Source organism: Saimiri boliviensis, chromosome 9 (genome assembly GCF_048565385.1).
Source record: "Saimiri boliviensis isolate mSaiBol1 chromosome 9, mSaiBol1.pri, whole genome shotgun sequence".
Classification (NCBI taxonomy): domain Eukaryota; kingdom Metazoa; phylum Chordata; class Mammalia; order Primates; family Cebidae; genus Saimiri; species Saimiri boliviensis.
The window spans coordinates 47729259-47746754 of NC_133457.1; the positions used below are offsets into that span (position 1 = coordinate 47729259).

At 37.3% G+C, this 17496-nt stretch overlaps 1 protein-coding gene across 3 annotated transcripts in view; it reads left to right on the forward strand.

The window, feature by feature from the left end:
• Window positions 1-17496, forward strand: part of ATR (ATR checkpoint kinase) — a 125163-nt gene that overhangs the window by 65723 nt on the left and 41944 nt on the right. For all 3 annotated transcript variants that reach the window (XR_012519232.1, XM_003942568.3, XM_074405801.1), the window contains 6 exons: window positions 3126-3246; window positions 4873-5010; window positions 6702-6912; window positions 11348-11526; window positions 14192-14356; window positions 15587-15678. Coding sequence is in view for 2 of the 3 variants with exons in the window: in XM_003942568.3 (XP_003942617.2) it covers window positions 3126-3246; window positions 4873-5010; window positions 6702-6912; window positions 11348-11526; window positions 14192-14356; window positions 15587-15678 (906 nt within the window). In the remaining variant the exon portion in view is untranslated. The remainder of the gene's footprint in view (window positions 1-3125; window positions 3247-4872; window positions 5011-6701; window positions 6913-11347; window positions 11527-14191; window positions 14357-15586; window positions 15679-17496) is intronic.

Consider the following 17496-nt stretch of genomic DNA (forward strand, 5'->3'; position numbering starts at 1 on the left):
TTCGTAAAATTGTTTTTAATGATATAAAAATTAATGTTATTTTTTTACATAGATTTTAACATTAAAAGTGTTTTAGTATCTCCTTATATGTATCTTTCACTGTGATTAATGCTTATAATCTTGTCTAGATGAAAAGTGTAGTCTGCTCATTGGGTTAAATTACTACAACTTTAAATATTCAGATAAGTTTATTGAAGTTAAAAGGATTGATTTTTAAAAAGTTCAACAGTTGGGAGTACTTTGAAAGAATGTACTTTAAGCCGAATGTGAGTCAAATTTTTTGATAGGTATAATTAATACATTAATTTAAGAGTTTAAAGCTAGTTAGAAAGCCTTTAGTAAGCCTAATTCAAGATTTTCATTACTCCCAATTTCTCCTCATGCATATATTTTCACCTTCTACTTTTAAAAAAGTGTATTTGATCTTCTAAAAAATTTAAATGACTTTGTTAGGACTGATGAAATGTGCAAGATGACATGCAAATTCATGAACTGTTTCATATTTTTTAAAATACGTCCAATTAGGCCAGGCGTGGTGGCTCATGCCTATAATCCCAGCACTTTGGGAGGCTGAGGTGGGTGAATCACGAGGTCAGGAGTTCGAGACCAGCCTGGCCAACATGGTGAAACCCTGTCTCCACTAAAAATACAAAAAATTAGCTGGGCATGGTTGTGGGTGCCTGTAATCCCCGCTACTTGGGAGGCTGAGACAGGAGAATCGCTTGAACCTGAAAGGCAGAGGTTGCAGTGAGCCAAGACCATGCCACCACATTCCAGTCCAGGTGACAGTGTGAGACTCCATCTCAAAAAAATAAGTAAAATAAAAATACATACAAGTATAAATTATTTCTATTTAGAAAATACTTTTTGGTACCCTAGGTACCATGCATATTAGATACGTGACTTTGGACAGATAACTTCTTTGAGCCTTAGAAAGTGCCTAGACTTATACTAAAATTCTTTACAAAAGCCCCGAGGTATGGATATTTATTTCCTATATGATTTTTTATACTTACAAATCTTTTAAATGTCATTTTATGTCTTATGACTATCATTATTAAAGAAGTGATTATTTAGCATTATTATTCACCTTATTAAAGAATTATGTTTGAGACAGAGTGTTGCTCTGTCATCCAGGCTGGAGTGCAGTGATGCAGTATCAGCTCACTGTGGCCTCTGCCTCCTGGGTTCAAGTGATTTTCCTGCCTCTGCCTCCTGGATAGCTGGGATTACAGTCGCACACTACCATGCCTGGCTGCTTTTTGTGTATTTAGTAGAGATGGAGTTTCATCATGTTGGCCAGGCTGATCTCAAGTGATCCACCTGACTGGGCCTCCCAAAGTGCTGGGATTACAGTCATGAGCCACCACACCCAGCCACTATTAGCATTATTAAATAAGTAAAAGACTAAAGTTAAAATTTGGATTTTTCATTTTTGAGGACTCCATACTTTCCCCATTTTCGTAGTCTATATTTTGTAAAGCACCTGTAGATGTTAAAGAATTTTTGTGATCTACTGGAATGTTTACGGCCTTTGGAGTCACACAGGCCTAGATTTGAATGTTGGCTTTGCCTTTGCTAGCTCTGAAGTCTTGGGCAAGTTATTTAACATTTCCAGGTTTTAATTTTTTAATTTTGAAAACGGATAATTTTATCCACTTTGTATGATTATTGTTAGGAATAAAGGAGATCATATTAAAAAGTATTTAGCGAAGTGCCTGATATTTAGTTGAGACTCAATAATAAATGCTTATTCAATCCTAGCTTGCTGAATAAATTTTTTGTTTTTGGGGGGGAATTTGTGAGGGTGGCTGTCATCTACTTCATAAGAAGTAGAAGCCAACATTTTTGCCTACTCGTTATTTCTTTCATAGGAAGCAACTTTTAAGTGGTCATTTAAAAGTGTGATCTTAACAAAGCAATGAAAATTCTTTTGATCTTTAGCTTTTATACCTAAGCTGCAGTTAGAGTAACCTCTCAAATGGTTCCTCAATGATGGAAGTTAGGAGATTTACCTAATTGGGATCTGCTTGTTGAAATTGGAGCCACATAAAAATAAGAGGTTGGTAGAGGGCATTTTTAATACCATTGATTCTCTTTTGTATGAAACACTAAAATACCAGGTTAACCTGTAGCTCAGTTTTATAGCTTGGACTGCCTGATATTTACTCTGGAGGACCTAGGGAGATACAGAATTTCTTAAAAGCATATTCATGTTTTTGCTGCCTGCAAGTTATACTCCCTAGTTTATGTTTGTTTGTTTGTTTTAAAGTTGGGGTCTATATACGTAATCACTCAATCTGGATTAAAGGATGGCTATACTTGGGAGATTGAAATTTAGAACCAGACAGAAAAACTACAGTTCAAAATCACCATAGAAATATCTTTAAGAGAAAACATCAGGATGTTAGTGGGCAGAACCTGGCTTGTAACCCCAGTAACAATAGTTTTCTAGCCAAATTTACCACAAATTTGATAAAAATCATCTAGAAAACTATACTTGTGATGATTCAAAATAGGGATTTGAGGTTTTTTTCCTGGTTTGGTGTGATGGTTAACTGAGACATTATTGGATTTTTCCACTGTCAGAAACTCAGAATACAGTGAGTTTATACGCGCGCGCGCGCACACACACACACACACACACACACACACACAAAATTTGGGTATAAGACTTCAAGTATAGGGCATTTATTAACGCTCCAGCTAGATGTTGAAGTCACCTAGGATGATGATAACACTGGGGAAGGAAGAAAACCCTGAGCAATGTGCTAAAGTTATCAGTGAGTTTGGTAATCAGTGAATTGAGTAGTTGCCCATAATGAGGAGTAGAAAATAGTAGTATGCCTGGGTGGCTTGAACTTGAAAGGAACAGTTTGTCTTATACAAGAATAAAGTTGGAAGGATCTGAGGAAGAGGAAGAGGCAGACTCAAATCCTTCGAAGTACCTTTAGGTGTGCAAGAATGATCTGCTTCACACCGAAGAAGGATATGCAAAAAAGGTAAGCAGATTTCATTAAAGGCAAGTCAGTACTGCAGTAGTCACTGAAGGGATTGTTGTAATTTACTAAAATTCTAAACAGATGGATTTTTAAAGTGAATTTTCAAAATTTTCATAATTATAGATACAAGAGTTCTCAGAAGTCAACTGATTGGTCTGGAGTAAAGAAGCCAATTTACTTAAGTAAATTGGGTAGTAATTTTGCAGAATGGTCAGCAACTTGGGCAGGTTATCTTATAACAAAGGTAAGAAACCCTGTTCAGTTTAACTGAACAGAAATTCTAAAAACCAGAACATCTCTCTGAATGCATAGCACACACAATAGTCATTGAAGTATTTGTGCTCATAATCATAGAAATTTTTGAAGAAAGTGTTTACTAATAGAGAATAATAATTTCTCTGTAGTTACTAATAATAGTTTCTGAGTGAAAAGTAATTGTTTTACCAAGAAAATTACAATGGTCTTTATGTGTAAAATTACATTATGTGTGTTCGTTTTTTTGTTTTTTTGTTTTTGTTTGTTTTTTTGCTTGTGTCTGTTCATTTTATATTGATAAATAATACTGTGTAAAAGGATGTAATGCCATATCAGAGTTTTTTACATAATAAAAAGACATTCAATAAGGAGATATACTCTAATGGCATTTCTAAAAGAAGTTATATTATCTGAACTTTCTCTAAAATAAAAATAAAGATTTTTAAAATTAACTTTCATGGAAAAAGCAGAGGTATATTTCTATTTTTTTAATGAGAAATTTTTACGTGCCAGACAGATGAAAGATACTCTGTTCCAAGAAAATGTTTACATTAGATTTAAAATTTATAATTTTTGTTTTTAATTCTCCTTCCTTCCCTCCCTCCCTCCCTCCCTCCTTTCTTCTCTCCTTCTTTCCTTTCTCCCTCTCTCCCTCCCTCCTTCCTTCCTCCTTCTCTCCCTCCCTCCTTCACTCCCCCAGGCTGGAGTGTAATGGCACAATCTGGGCTCATTGCAATCTCCACCTCCTGGGATTACAGGTGTGAGGCACCACATCTGGCTAATCTTTGTATTTTTAGTAGAGATAGGGTTTCGCCATGTTAGCCTGGCTGGTCTTGAACTCCTGACCTCGGCCTCTCAAAGTGCTGGGATTACAGGTGTGAGCCACTGTACCCGCCTTTAATTAACATTTCTGTTAGTGTTTTAAAATATCATTATGCTAATTTGTAGTTGGTTACTTCAAGACATTTTCTTTTTTTTTAAATGAAAATTTAATGTGTAAAATGCGAAATACTATTAACTAGTTTCAGCTCTGGAATATTGTGGGGTTCTTTTGGTTTTTGGCTTTGTATTTGAAGAAAACACTTTTTTTTTTTTTGAGATGGACTCTCGCTCTGTTGCCCAGGCTGGAGTTCAATGGCGCAATCTTGGCTCACCGCAACCTCCGCCTCCTAGGTTCAAGCAGTTCTTCTGCCTCAGCCTCCCAAGTAACTGGGACTACAGGCACCCACCACCACACCCGGCTAACTTTTATATTTTTAGTAGAGGTGGGGGTTCACCATATTGGCCAGGCTCGCCACCAACTCCTGACCTTGTGATCTGCCTGCTTTACCCTCCCAAAATGCTGGGATTACAGGCGTGAACAACCACTCCTGGCCTGAAGAAGAAATCTCTTTAAAATTTCGAGTTCAATAATGTTAGCAAATTGAAGGTTAAGTCAACAAAATTTGACTTTAACCCCAAATAATTTAATTAAAAAATTAATTTAAAATTTTTTTAATTTAAAAAAGAATACTTGTTTGTGACGAGTTATCTCACATGCTACTTTTTGACATTTTATCAGTAGACTAAAGTATATTAAATTACTTAACTGTCTTTACACATTTTGAGTTTACAGGTTCGGCATGAGCTTGCCAGTAAAATTTTCACCTGCTGTAGCATTATGATGAAGCACGATTTCAAAGTGACCATCTATCTTCTTCCACATATTCTGGTGTATGTCTTACTGGGTTGTAATCAAGAAGATCAGCAGGAGGTGAGATAAATCATCTTGTTTGGTTTTTGAACATGTGAAACTTATTTTCTCCAATGTAGTTAGTATTAGAAAGGCTATGTATTAGTAGGAAATGTAGATCTATGAATGGCTATATACGTTCATTTACATATCTTTGCTTATATGGTGTGGGTTTTTTGTTTTGTTTTGTTTATTTATTTATTTATTTATTTATTTTTTGAGACAGCGTCTCGCTCTGTCATCAGGATAGAGTGCAGTAGTGCGATCTCTACTCACTACAACCTCTGCCTTTTGGGTTCAAGCTTCAAGAGATTCTTCTGCCTCAGCCACCCGAGTAGCTGGAACTACAGGCATGCGCCACCACACCCAGCTAATTTTTATGTTTTTAGTAGAGATGGGGTTTCACCATGTTGGCCAGGATGGTCTCAATCTCTTGACTTCATGATCCGCCCACCTTGGTCTCCCAAAGTGCTGGGATTATAGGCATCCGCCACCGCACCTATCTGTGTATATCCTTTTAATTGATAGAAGTTCTATGTATTTTCTAGCCACCAATTTGTTGCCAGTCATATTTTCAAAAATTATTCCAACTTAATCATTTTCTTTTTAACCTTTGTACCTTCTGCCATGCAGAAATTTTAAATGTAAATGTAAATTTTATTTTTTATTTATTTATTTTTTTTTTGAGACGGAGTTTCGCTCTTGTTACCCAGGCTGGAGTGCAATGGGGCGATCTCGGCTCACCGCAACCTCCGCCTCCTGCCTCAGGCAATTCTCCTGCCTCAGTCTCCTGAGTAGCTGGGATTACAGGCACGAGCCACCATGCCCAGCTAATTTTTTGTATTTTTAGTAGAGACGGGGTTTCACCGTGTTGACCAGGATGGTCTCGATCTCTCGACCTCGTGATCCACCCGCCTCGGCCTCCCAAAGTGCTGGGATTACAGGCTTGAGCCACCGCGCCCGGCGTAAATGTAAAATTTATACATCTTTTATAGATTATGAATCTTAAGCCTTTTATATGATGTCTTTTCTTATCTTATGCCATGAGCTTATTTGCCTATACATTCTTTTAATTCTTCTGTTTCTATATTTAGTCCTTCATTTATTCTGCAATTAATTTTGCATATAGTATGAGATATTACTGTAAGATTTTTTTCACTGTTAACAAAACTTTCATTATCATTTATTGAATAATCTAGAATATTAAAATTTTTTTAAATTTTCTTTAGTGACTGTAGTATATTTTCTTTTTAGACTAATCTTTGATTGATTTAATTATGGATAAGAACAGTAATGTATTATTGATTGATTGTGTTTTATTTTTCTGTTTTTAAGATGAAGCCTTGTTGTGTTGCCCAGGCTGAGGTACAGTGGTGCTCTTGGCTCTCTGCAACCTCCACCTCCCAGGTTCAAGTGATTATACTGCCCCAGCCTCCTGAGTAGCTGGGATTACACACATGTGCCACCATGCCTGGTTAATTTTTTTGTATTTTTAGTATAGACAAGGTTTCACCATGGTGACCAGGCTGGTCTTGACTTCAGTCGATCAGCCTGCCTTAGCCTCCCAAAGTGCTGGGATTACAGGCATGAGCCAGCTGATTATGTTTTTTCTTTTGAAAATTTTTGCCTTAGAATGGTTAGACTTAAATGTCATACAATAGTTAAGTGGTGTTATATAGATACTATTATTAACTATAAAATGGTTCTCATAGGTTTATGCAGAAATTATGGCAGTTCTAAAGCATGACGATCAGCAAACCATAAATACCCAAGACATTGCATCTGATCTGTGTCAACTCAGTACACAGACTGTGTTCTCCATGCTTGACCATCTCACACAGTGGGCAAGGCACAAGTTTCAGACACTGAAAGCTGAGAAATGTCCACACAGCAAATCAAACAGAAATAAGGTAGACCCAGTGGGTGAGTTACCACTTGTTTATTTCTTTGTTACAACGGTTCACCAATTAGCTCTTCCCTCTATCCGTTCTTTTTTTTTTTTTCTTTTTTTTTTTTGAGAGACAGAGTCACGCCTGGTTGCCAGGCTGGAGTGCAGTGGCACAATCTTGGCTTGCTGCAACCTCTGCCTCCTGGGTTCAAGCAATTCTTCTGCCTCAGCCTCCCAAGTAGGTTGGGACTCAAGGCGTGTGCCACCATGCCCGGCTAAGTTTTGCATTTTTAGTAGAGACGGGGATTCACCATGTTGGCCAGGACGGTCTCAATCTCTTGACCTTGTGATCTGCCTGCCTCGGCCTCCCAAAGTGCTGGGATTACCGGCGTGAGCCACCTTGCCTGGCCTATCAGTTCTATAATGTAAGCATTAACTTAAAAAATACCTTGTTTTAGGCCGGGCGCGGTGGCTCACGCCTGTAATCCCAGCACTTTGGGAGGCCGAGGCGGGTGGATCACGAGGTCAAGAGATCGAGACCATCCTGGTCAACATGGTGAAACCCCGTCTCTACTAATACAAAAAATTAGCTGGGCATGGTGGCGTGTGCCTGTAATCCCAGCTACTCGGGAGGCTGAGGCAGGAGAATTGCCTGAACCCAGGAGGCGGAGGTTGTGGTGAGCTGCGATCATGCCATTGCACTCCAGCCTGAGTAACAAGAGCAAAACTCCCTCTCAAAAAACAAAAAACAAAACAAAAAAAACCCTTGTTTTGTGTATTTTTTTGTGTGGTTTTTTTTTCTTGAGATGGAGTTTTGCTTTTGTTGCCCAGGCTGGAGTGCAATGGTGTGACCTTGACTCACTGCAACCTGTGCCTCCCAGGTTCAAGCAATTCTCCTCCTCAAGCCTCCCAAGTAGCTGGGATTACAGGTGTCTGCCACCATGCCCAGATAATTTTTTTTTTTTTTGTATTTTTAGTAGAGACAGTGTTTCGCCATATTGACCAGGTTGGGCTCGAACCCCTGAGCTCAGGTGATCCATCTGTCTCAGCCTCCCAAAGTGCTGGGATTACAGGTGTGAGCCACTGTGCCTGGCCATCATGTATTTTTGAAATGGGTAATAGTGTGGCCTTTTCACTGAGAAAAAACAGTGAATTTTTAGTCATAAGACCTTTCTCTCTTCTTACTCTCACTTGAACAAGACACATTGTTTAATTTTTCTTTGTATAAAATGGAGTTAATGTTTTTATTTGTATTTATTAATTTTTTTCAAGATGGAGTCTTGCTGTGTCACCCAGGCTGGAATGCAGTGGCACAATCTCGGCTCTATGCACCCCCACCTCCTGGGTCAGCCTCTTGAGTAGCTGGGATTACAGGCGTGTGCCACCACACCCAGCTAATTTTTGTATTTTTAATAGAGACAGGGTTTTGCCATGTTGGCCAGGCTGCTCTCCAACTCCTATTGTGAGGCGATCTGCCTGCCTCAGCCTCCCAAAGTGCTGAGATTATAGGCGTGAGCCACCACAAATGGCCAAAATGGAGTTAATATTATCTCCCTTAGGAGATTATTGTGGGAATTAAATGAGATGATGAACAGATAAATTATAAAATGTGAAATAAATGAGATGATAATATTGTTATTAATCTAATCCTCACTGTTAACTTATTACATGTTCCCTCAGTGTGTGTGTGTGTGTTTGTACTCTGGTCTTTGTTGTTTTTACTTGGAAAATACTCTTTGCAATCTTTTTCACATTTCAGTTTTAAATTTCAGGGGAGATATTAATTTTATTTTATGGCCTACAGAGAAGCTATTTTTGTTTATTTTTCTTGTGTCTAGTAGTGTTTGGTATTTAGCCAGCTGTCCAAATACGCTTACTATGCATTGCTACACTATACCCTGCTATATCTTACTATTTTTTTTCTGTGAGACTGCAACTTTTACTAAGAAGTATCTTGATTTAAAAATGACACCTGCTAATTTGTCTCTCTGATATAAGCATTTATGAGAAGAATTATATTCATCACACACTAATGTATATTCTTACTTTCTTTGAACCTTTTGTTTTTCCATTCTTGCAATTAGTGGATGGTTATAATATGGCCTTGTATCTCAGCTGTTCTCACAGACATCAGATGTTTTTCCTGCAGGCTTTCAGGCTAATTGAAAAACTGACTAACAATCCTTCATTTCCATAATTCTCAATTTATGAGCATCTCCCTCTGTTCTTTTAAAGTAGATACATTCCTGTTGTTAAGCTTAATAGTTTACAATTTTTCTAAAATTTTCTGGACTTGCCAATAATCACCTACTTGGGAAATGTTTTTGTCTGGAACAAGGCTATTAATATATTTTTCATATTTAACAATTAAATGTTTGTTTTTAATGTTTTTTTTGAGACCAAGTCTCTCTCTCTCTTGCCTAGGCTAGAGTGCAGTGGTGCAATCTTGGTTCACTGCAACTTCTACCTTCTGGATTTAAGTGATTCTCATGTCTCAGCCTCCTGAGTAGCTGGGATTACAGGCATGCACCACCATGCCCAGCTGATTTTTTGTACATTTAGTAGAGGCAGAGTTTCACTATATTGGCCAGGCTGGTCTCCAACTCGTAGGCTCAAACAGTCCATCTTCCTTGATCTCCCGAAGTGTTGGGATAACAGACGTGAGCCAGCATGACAAGCCAGTTTGTTTTTATTTCTGCATGTCAGACTGGTACTATAAAACCAAATATTCTATTATCACCATTTTCACTGACACTGTAATTAAAATTCTAGCTTTTCTTTTTTTTCTAAGACAGAGTCTCACTCTGTATTCCAAAGTGGAGTGCAGTGGCATGATCTCAGCTCACTGCAACCTCAGCTCACTGCAGCCTCTGCTCAAGCAATTCTTGTGCCTCAACCTTCTGAGCAGCTGGGACTACAGGTGCACATCACCATATCCTACTATTTTTTTGTATTTTAGTGGAGACAGGGTTTCACCATGTTGCCCAGGGTGGTCTCTAACTCCTGAACTCAGGTTATCCACCCACCTCGACCTCCCAAAGTGCTGGGAGGCATGAGCTGCCATGCCTGGCCAAAATTGTAGCTTTTAAGAATAACGTTTGTAATGGTTCGAAAATATAATACCTTTAACATTTGTTTAGCATTTTTGTAGAGACCTCCATCTCTACAAAAAAAAACCAAAAAACAAAAAACAAAAATTAACTGGGTGTGGTGGTGTGTGCCTGTAATCTCAGGTAACTCTCAAGGCTGAAGTGTGACGATTGCTTGAGCTTGTGAGCTTGAGGCTGCAGTGAGGCAAGATCACACCCCTGCGCTGTATCCTGGGCAGCAGAGTGAGACTCTGTCTCAAAAGAAAAAATTATAATTTGAAATCATCTACAAATTTTGATGTAAATAAGGACCTTATTTTAAATATAATCTCTTTAGAATATACTACCTTAGGCCAGGTGTGGTGGCTCACGCCTGTAATCTTAGCATTTTGGGAGGCCAAGGTGGGAGAATCACTTGAGCTCAGAAATTTGAGACCAGCCTGTGCAACATGAAAAGTACAAAATTTATCCAGGTATGGTGGCATATGCCTGTGGCACCAGCTACTCGGAAGGCTGAGGCAAGATCACTTTAGCCCAGGAGGTGAAGGCTGCAGTGAGCTATGATCGTGCCACTGCACTGCAGCCTAGGCGACAAAGTGAGACCCTGTCTCAAAATAAATTTTTTAAAAAGTAAATAAATTTAAAAAATAAAATATGCTACCTTAATTTTTTAAGTTTTGAAGAAATTTGTTTTCTGTTTTCTACTCACTATTATGAATCATTAAAATTTAGAAGTTTTAAATAAGAATTTGTAAACTAGACTGTTCTCATTTAGAAGTTTTTAATTTTTGTCTTTTTGTACACTCCTGAAAAATTATCCTAAAGTACTTGTGGTTTTCCTTTGAAGACACTTTGACTTTCAATTTCTATTGTAATAGGTGGTACTGTACAACCCAAGAAAAAATAGGTTGATAACAATCATACTAAACTTTAAAAAAAAGAGGCTATTTCCATAGTTCTGCACTTTCCCTATAAAATAGCTAAATTTAATCATTTTTATAGTCATCAAAAAATAATAACTAATCTTGTATCTTTTGTATCACCATTATACCTTTTCAAAGTTTAATAATAGATTTATATTTAGTCCTCACCAACAATTGTAAGGAAAGCAAGACAGGTACTAATATTTTCCTATTATAGATAAAGAAACAGAGGCTCAGTAAGTTAAATGACTGTCCAAAGAAAGGTAAGTAATAATGGTGGAGTTGGAGCAAGACTCTCTGAACAATCATTCTGTTGTTAGTTACATTCTAAATATGATATCCTAATACATTCAGATTAATTTGTTTAGTGAAATAAATTGAACTTAAATACTTAAATTGACCCTTTTAAAATTTTATCTTGTAAGTCTTAATTACTTAACTTCTTTTTTCTGATCTAGTATCTACTGTGGATTATGAAGACTATCAGAGTGTAACCCGTTTTCTAGACCTCATACCCCAGGATGCTCTGGCAGTAGCTTCCTTTCGCTCCAAAGCGTACACACGAGCTGTAATGCACTTTGAATCATTTATTATAGAAAAGAAGCAAAATATTCAAGAACATCTTGGATTTTTACAGGTTTGAAGTTAATATAGTGAATTTAATAATGAAAATTAATATAGCCAGTCTTTTATATTTATGTTGTTCATTTTTTTGAATGTTTTAGATGCTATGCTAGGCTCTAGCTATTTTTAAGCACTTTGGAAGCTTATAGATTAGTGGGGAGAGATAAACATCAATTTGGCAAAATATTTTAAATGCAGTAACACACATGTACCATGAGGAAGGACACTTAACTCATTCATGTGGAGTGGGGTGGGAGATGGAAGTGGATGAGCCAGAGGTCAGGAATGGCTTCTTGGAGATGGTGTCTTAAAAAATGAGCAGTATAGGGAGGCAAGACATTGTAATTAGAGGCATCTCTGTGGAGCTGGAAAAGAGCATGGCATATGCCAGACAGTAAAGTGTCAGTTTTGGAATGGCAGAGGAAAAATCACAAATAACAGAGGACTTTTTAAGTTGCCCAAACTTCTTGGAGAGTGTGAACTTGGAGAGTATGTTACAGTCACAATGGCATTTTAGCTAAATGCCTGTGGCAGTTGTGGAGGAGGCTTTGGAAGGGCTATGATTCAAGGAATTACTATTCTCCTTGTGAGAGTTGTAGTCCTGAATTTGGGAGTGAATGAGTGGTGGGGAAGTGCCGGTTATGTCAGGTATCAGGCATGAAAATTCTGGTGAAATAATGATTTAAGCCATGTTATGATTGTGTAGGGAACAAAAGAAAGTAAGGGCAGTGGAATTAAATGAGAGCTCAAGATTGGTGGGCTTTTTCTAATCAAAAAGCAAAGTGTGATAAAGAACTGGAAAATTACTAACTTGCAGTCTTAAGATGAATATTAGCCCCTTCCTATCTTTGTGTTCCTCCTTGTCTAGTTTTAAATCTGTGGTTCATGGTTAAAACCATTCCCTCAGTGTGATGCTCAACATCTTGTCTTTTCCCCACTGTGTTGTACTCCCTTTGTAAAACTCCAACCATATAAGCAGCTGGAGAAAAATTGCACAGTGGGTGTTATAACTGATTTCACTTTATGTTCATGATCTCAAACATCTTTAAAACTTCAGGACTCTAACATTACCTTCAGGTCTGCTGGGTTTCTCTAGTAAGGCTACTTTCCCATTTTTCAAGATGACTGTCCCTTACCTTTAATTTGCTTCCCTGCTTCCAGCTGATGATCTTGCTTCATCATTCATTAGGAAGAATCTGCAAATGCACAGCATCTGCACCATATTCTTTTTCTTCTCTTATGTTATTTTGTTTAGTTATTTATTTTGAGATAGAGTCTCACTCTATCACCCAGGCTGGAGTACAGTGGCATGATCTCAGCTCACTGCAACCTTCACCTCCCAGGCTCAAGCGATCCTCCCACCTCAGCCTCCCGAGTAGCTGGGACCACAGGCACCACCACCACACCTGGCTAATTTTTTATATTTTTAGTAGAGACGGGATTTTCCATGTTGCCTAGGCTGGCCTCCTGACCTTAAGTGATCTGCCTGCCTTGGTTTCTCACAGTGCTGGGATTAGAGGCATGAGCCACCGTGCCTGGCTTATTCTCTTATTTTTAAGGAAGGATTCCTTCTTGTCAAAATTAGTTTTTTACTTGTGTTCTCAATTTCCAGATGTAACTTCTTTATATATTCCTTCTTTCTCTAGTGTAATTAATTTCTCTTTGTGAACCAGAGTATATAGAGCATATAGACTTGCTCTAGTAAAGCCTATCTTAACTTTTTATAATTCCCTTGACCTTACCATCTCCTTTAGAAACATCCCATCTCTCGGTTTCTGGAACTTCATAACCAGTTTTTGAAAGAATTGTCTATTTTCCCTATACTGTAATCGCTTGTTTCTTTGTTTCTCATTCACTCTGCCTAGTCCAACAAGACTTCTCTTTTTCTTTTCTCTGGACACTATTCTTGCTAAGAAAATTGGTGGCCACATCTTACCAAATCCAGTAAATTTTTCCCAGCCCTCATTTTCTTAACCTCAGTGTCATTGAACATGCCTTTCTCATTAAGACATTTGCTTTTCTCCCATGGCTTCTGGGATATTTTGTTCTCCAGTTTTCTTCCAGGTTATCTCTCTTCTCTGTTTCATTTGCCAGCTCTTTCTTGTTGATAAATGTAGAAACTCTAGTCTCTATGCTCAGCCTTCTTTTCTTCTTTATCAATTTTCTAGATCCTCCCATTCTTTTACATGTTGTAAGAGACTGTCTTCGTGCTAATTGATTTCTAAATTTTTATCTTTGGCTTTAACATCTCCTTTGAGCCCAGATTGCTGTCTTGGTTTTCTTGGAGGCATCTCAATAATTGGGGATATGTTAAAATGCTTATTTACATTTTAAAAAATTTAAAAATTTAATAAAACTCTTATAAACTGTATTCAACAGAATATGTTATCATTTGGATCTAGAGAGTTTTAGGCTCCTGAGGTTCTTCATAATCCTATGATCATTAACAGCTATTGATGTAACTTTGTATTTAAGAAGAGTAAGAATGTTGATGGAATAGAATGCCTGGAAATAAGTTTATAATTTTACTCTGACTCTGCCATGAAACAAATGTTTCCTATTACTTTGAGGAAAAATTTCTCAAAAAATTCCTCTTTCAATATAAACAGATGGCTTCGTAGTTTTATTTCCAGTTGTGTTTTTCCTGTTTTTGATTGTTTTTTAATCATTGAACAAAGAAATTGTATGCTGCTATGCATGAACCTGATGGAGTGGCTGGAGTCAGCGCAATTAGAAAGGCAGAACCGTCTCTGAAGGAACAGATTCTTGAACATGAAAGCCTTGGCTTGCTGAGGGATGCCACTGCTTGTTATGACAGGGCTATTCAGCTAGAACCAGACCAGGTAAGATAATAATTGAAAGACAACGTAATGAAAATAGCCCTGAATATGAAATCTGGAAACTTTAGTTTTAATACTATTTCTATCAATGTCACAGAGTGTCTGGAAAATATTTAACTCTCTCTGAGCTTGAGTTTCCTGACAGATAAAAATAGAGACTTTATTAGATGATTTTTAAAATCCCTTCCAATACTACATTTGTATGACTTTAGAAATCCCCTAAATGAATGAGATTTATTATGGAGTATATCTGTATTGAAATGTACATTTAATAACTCCAAAATGTATATAATTTTAGTTTGCTACTGAAAGTATAAGTCATGCACCAATTTGCAGAAATAAGGATTGTCCATAGTCTGAGAAACATTTTCATATTTTATACACCCACCCCACTCCTGCTTACCCACCTGGACGTCTCTGAAATGGTCCTGTAGTTACCCACCTGGACGTCTCTGAAGTGGTCCTGTAGAATCACTGAGTTACAGCTAGTAATCAGAGTAAGTTGTCTGTCTGCTGGGACAGAAAGGGGTTTAGAATCATTAATTTATAATCTTGACTTATGTTCTAATTTTGGGATATTGCTTTTTATCATATTGGACATGTTTCTCAGAAGCTCAGTATATAAGTTGTTTATTTTTCACAATCTTGTTTTCATTTTAAAGGATATTATATAATCCTCCTTAACTTTTTAGTTTCTAAAGCCCCAAGTCCAAATTTTAAACATCAGGACCTTTGAGCTTTAATATTTATGTGAGAATTAATGGCAATTTTAAACAGAATACCAAAGATACTAGATACTTTTTATATTTGTTCTGAATCAAAAAGCAGTCCAAATCTGGAAAGATATAATAACTTCAATCTGAAATTTTCTAGGTTGTCTACATTTATTTATGTTACTTTAAATGTGTTAGGACATTGCTGGGGGTCCTGCCAATGTAAGTAAGCAAGTCAATTGTTAAATTAAGAAAGGTGTAGCAGGGCACCGTGGCTAATGCCTGTATTCCAGCAGTTTCAGAGGCTGAGGCAGGAGCATCACTTGAGCCCAGAAGTTTGAGACTAGTCTGGGCAACATGGCGAGACCCCGTTTCTACAAAAAATTAAAATAATAATAATAAAGAAAATAAGTGCAATGAAGTAAATAGTAATTTTTAAAGAATATCAGTTAAACTGTTTTTGGTTCTCAAGCTATTATTGAAGTGATAATTGGTATTTTAAATATTTTTAAATTTCTAGATCATTCATTATCATGGTGTAGTAAAGTCCATGTTAGGTCTTGGTCAGCTGTCTACTGTTATCACGCAGGTGAATGGAGTGCATGCTAACAGGTAATATTTTATGAAAGAATGATTTCCTTTTGTTATTTTATCTGAATGGGGAATTTTTAATTGGTGAATTAGATGACTTAATGTTTAGTGAGTAATCAATGTTTTATGTATTTTCATGGTATTGGAGATAAGCATCAAATTTTTTTCCCCCTCAAGTTTTTCATAGTCAGTCTACCACTTAACAGCTTATCTTCTCTCAAAAGAGCCATCCTTGAATTAGATTTACCCTAACACAAGAAACTTCCAGAACCCACCTGCTATTGGTGAGGCTTATATTGGACTTCCTGAGGCTCAAAGGGCATCTGTGCTCTGCTTACGGTATCAGTACCAGTTATTTTCTGTGCTAGAGGTGGGGGAGTGAACTTTGTGACTGATTTATGGACTATCACCGTAGACTGTGTGCATTGATTTTTACCCTAAATTATTGATGAATGTGAAAGCAGCCTTCCTCTCCTAAAGAAAGTGGATTTTTTATAGAAAATCAAATTATACAAAAAATAATATGTATGTGTGGCGAAAATTCAGGCTGATTAGTTCTTCCAAATGGAGATTAAATGTGGAGATTGGCACTGCTCTTGAAGCTGCTTTGCTGTGAGAGCTGAAAGCTGTATTTCTTGATTTATTCACCAGACTCTAAATGACTATTCTTGGGAGTAAAATTTGGTCAAAAGGGAATGGGATCTCAGTTAACCAAAGAATATGCAGGCCACTCTTTTTAGACTACTCTGAAGCCAACTTTTTCTTTCTCTTTTTTTTTCTTCAACTTTTATTTTAAATTCTGGGGGTACATGTGCAAGTTAGTAACAAGGACATATTACATGATACTGGGATTTAGGATACAATTGAATCCATCACTCAGGTATTGAGCATAGTGCTCAAAAGATAGTTTCTCAACTCTTGCCTCGCCCCTTCTTCCACCTCTTTTAGTCCCCAGTGTCTATTGTTCCCATGTTTGTATCCATGTATACCCAATGTTTAGCTCCCATTTATAAATGAGAACATACGGTATTTGGTTTTCTGTTTCTGTGTTAGTTCACTTAGCATAATCTAGCTACATCCATCTTGCTGCAAAGGACATTATTTTATTCTTTTTTTATGGCTGCATAGTGTTCCATTGTGCATATATGCCACATTTTCTTTATCTCATCCACCATTGATGGGCATTTAGGTAGATTTCATGTCTTTGCTATTATGAATAGTGCTGTGATGCACATACAAGTGTATGTTTTTGGTGGGATGAATTATTTTCCTTTGGGGATATACGCAGTAATGGGATTGCTGAGTGTTCTATTTTCAGTTCTTTGAGAAATCTCCACATTACTTTCCACAATGGCTGAACTAATTTATATTCCCACCAACAGTGTATAAGCATTCCCTTTTCTTTGCAGCCCCTTCTAGATCTGTTACTTTTTGACTTTTTAATAATAGCCATTCTGGGCCAGGTATGGTAGCACATGCCTGTAATCCCAGCACTTTGGGAGGCCAAGGCGGGTGGATCATTTGAGGTCAGGAGTTTGAGACCAGCCTGGCCAACATGGTGAAACCCCATCTCTACTAAAAAAATACAAAAATTAGCTGGGCATGGTGCTACACATCTGTAATCCTAGCTACTTGGGAGGCTGAGGCAAGAATATTGCTTGAACCTGGGAGATGGAGGTGGCAGTGAGCCAAGATTGTACCACTGCATTCCAGCCTGGGCAACAGAGCAAGACTCTGTCTCAAAATAATAGTAATAATAGCTATTCTGATTAGTGTGAGATGGTGTCACATTGTGGCTTCGATTTGTATTTCTCAAATAATTGTGATGATGAACATTTT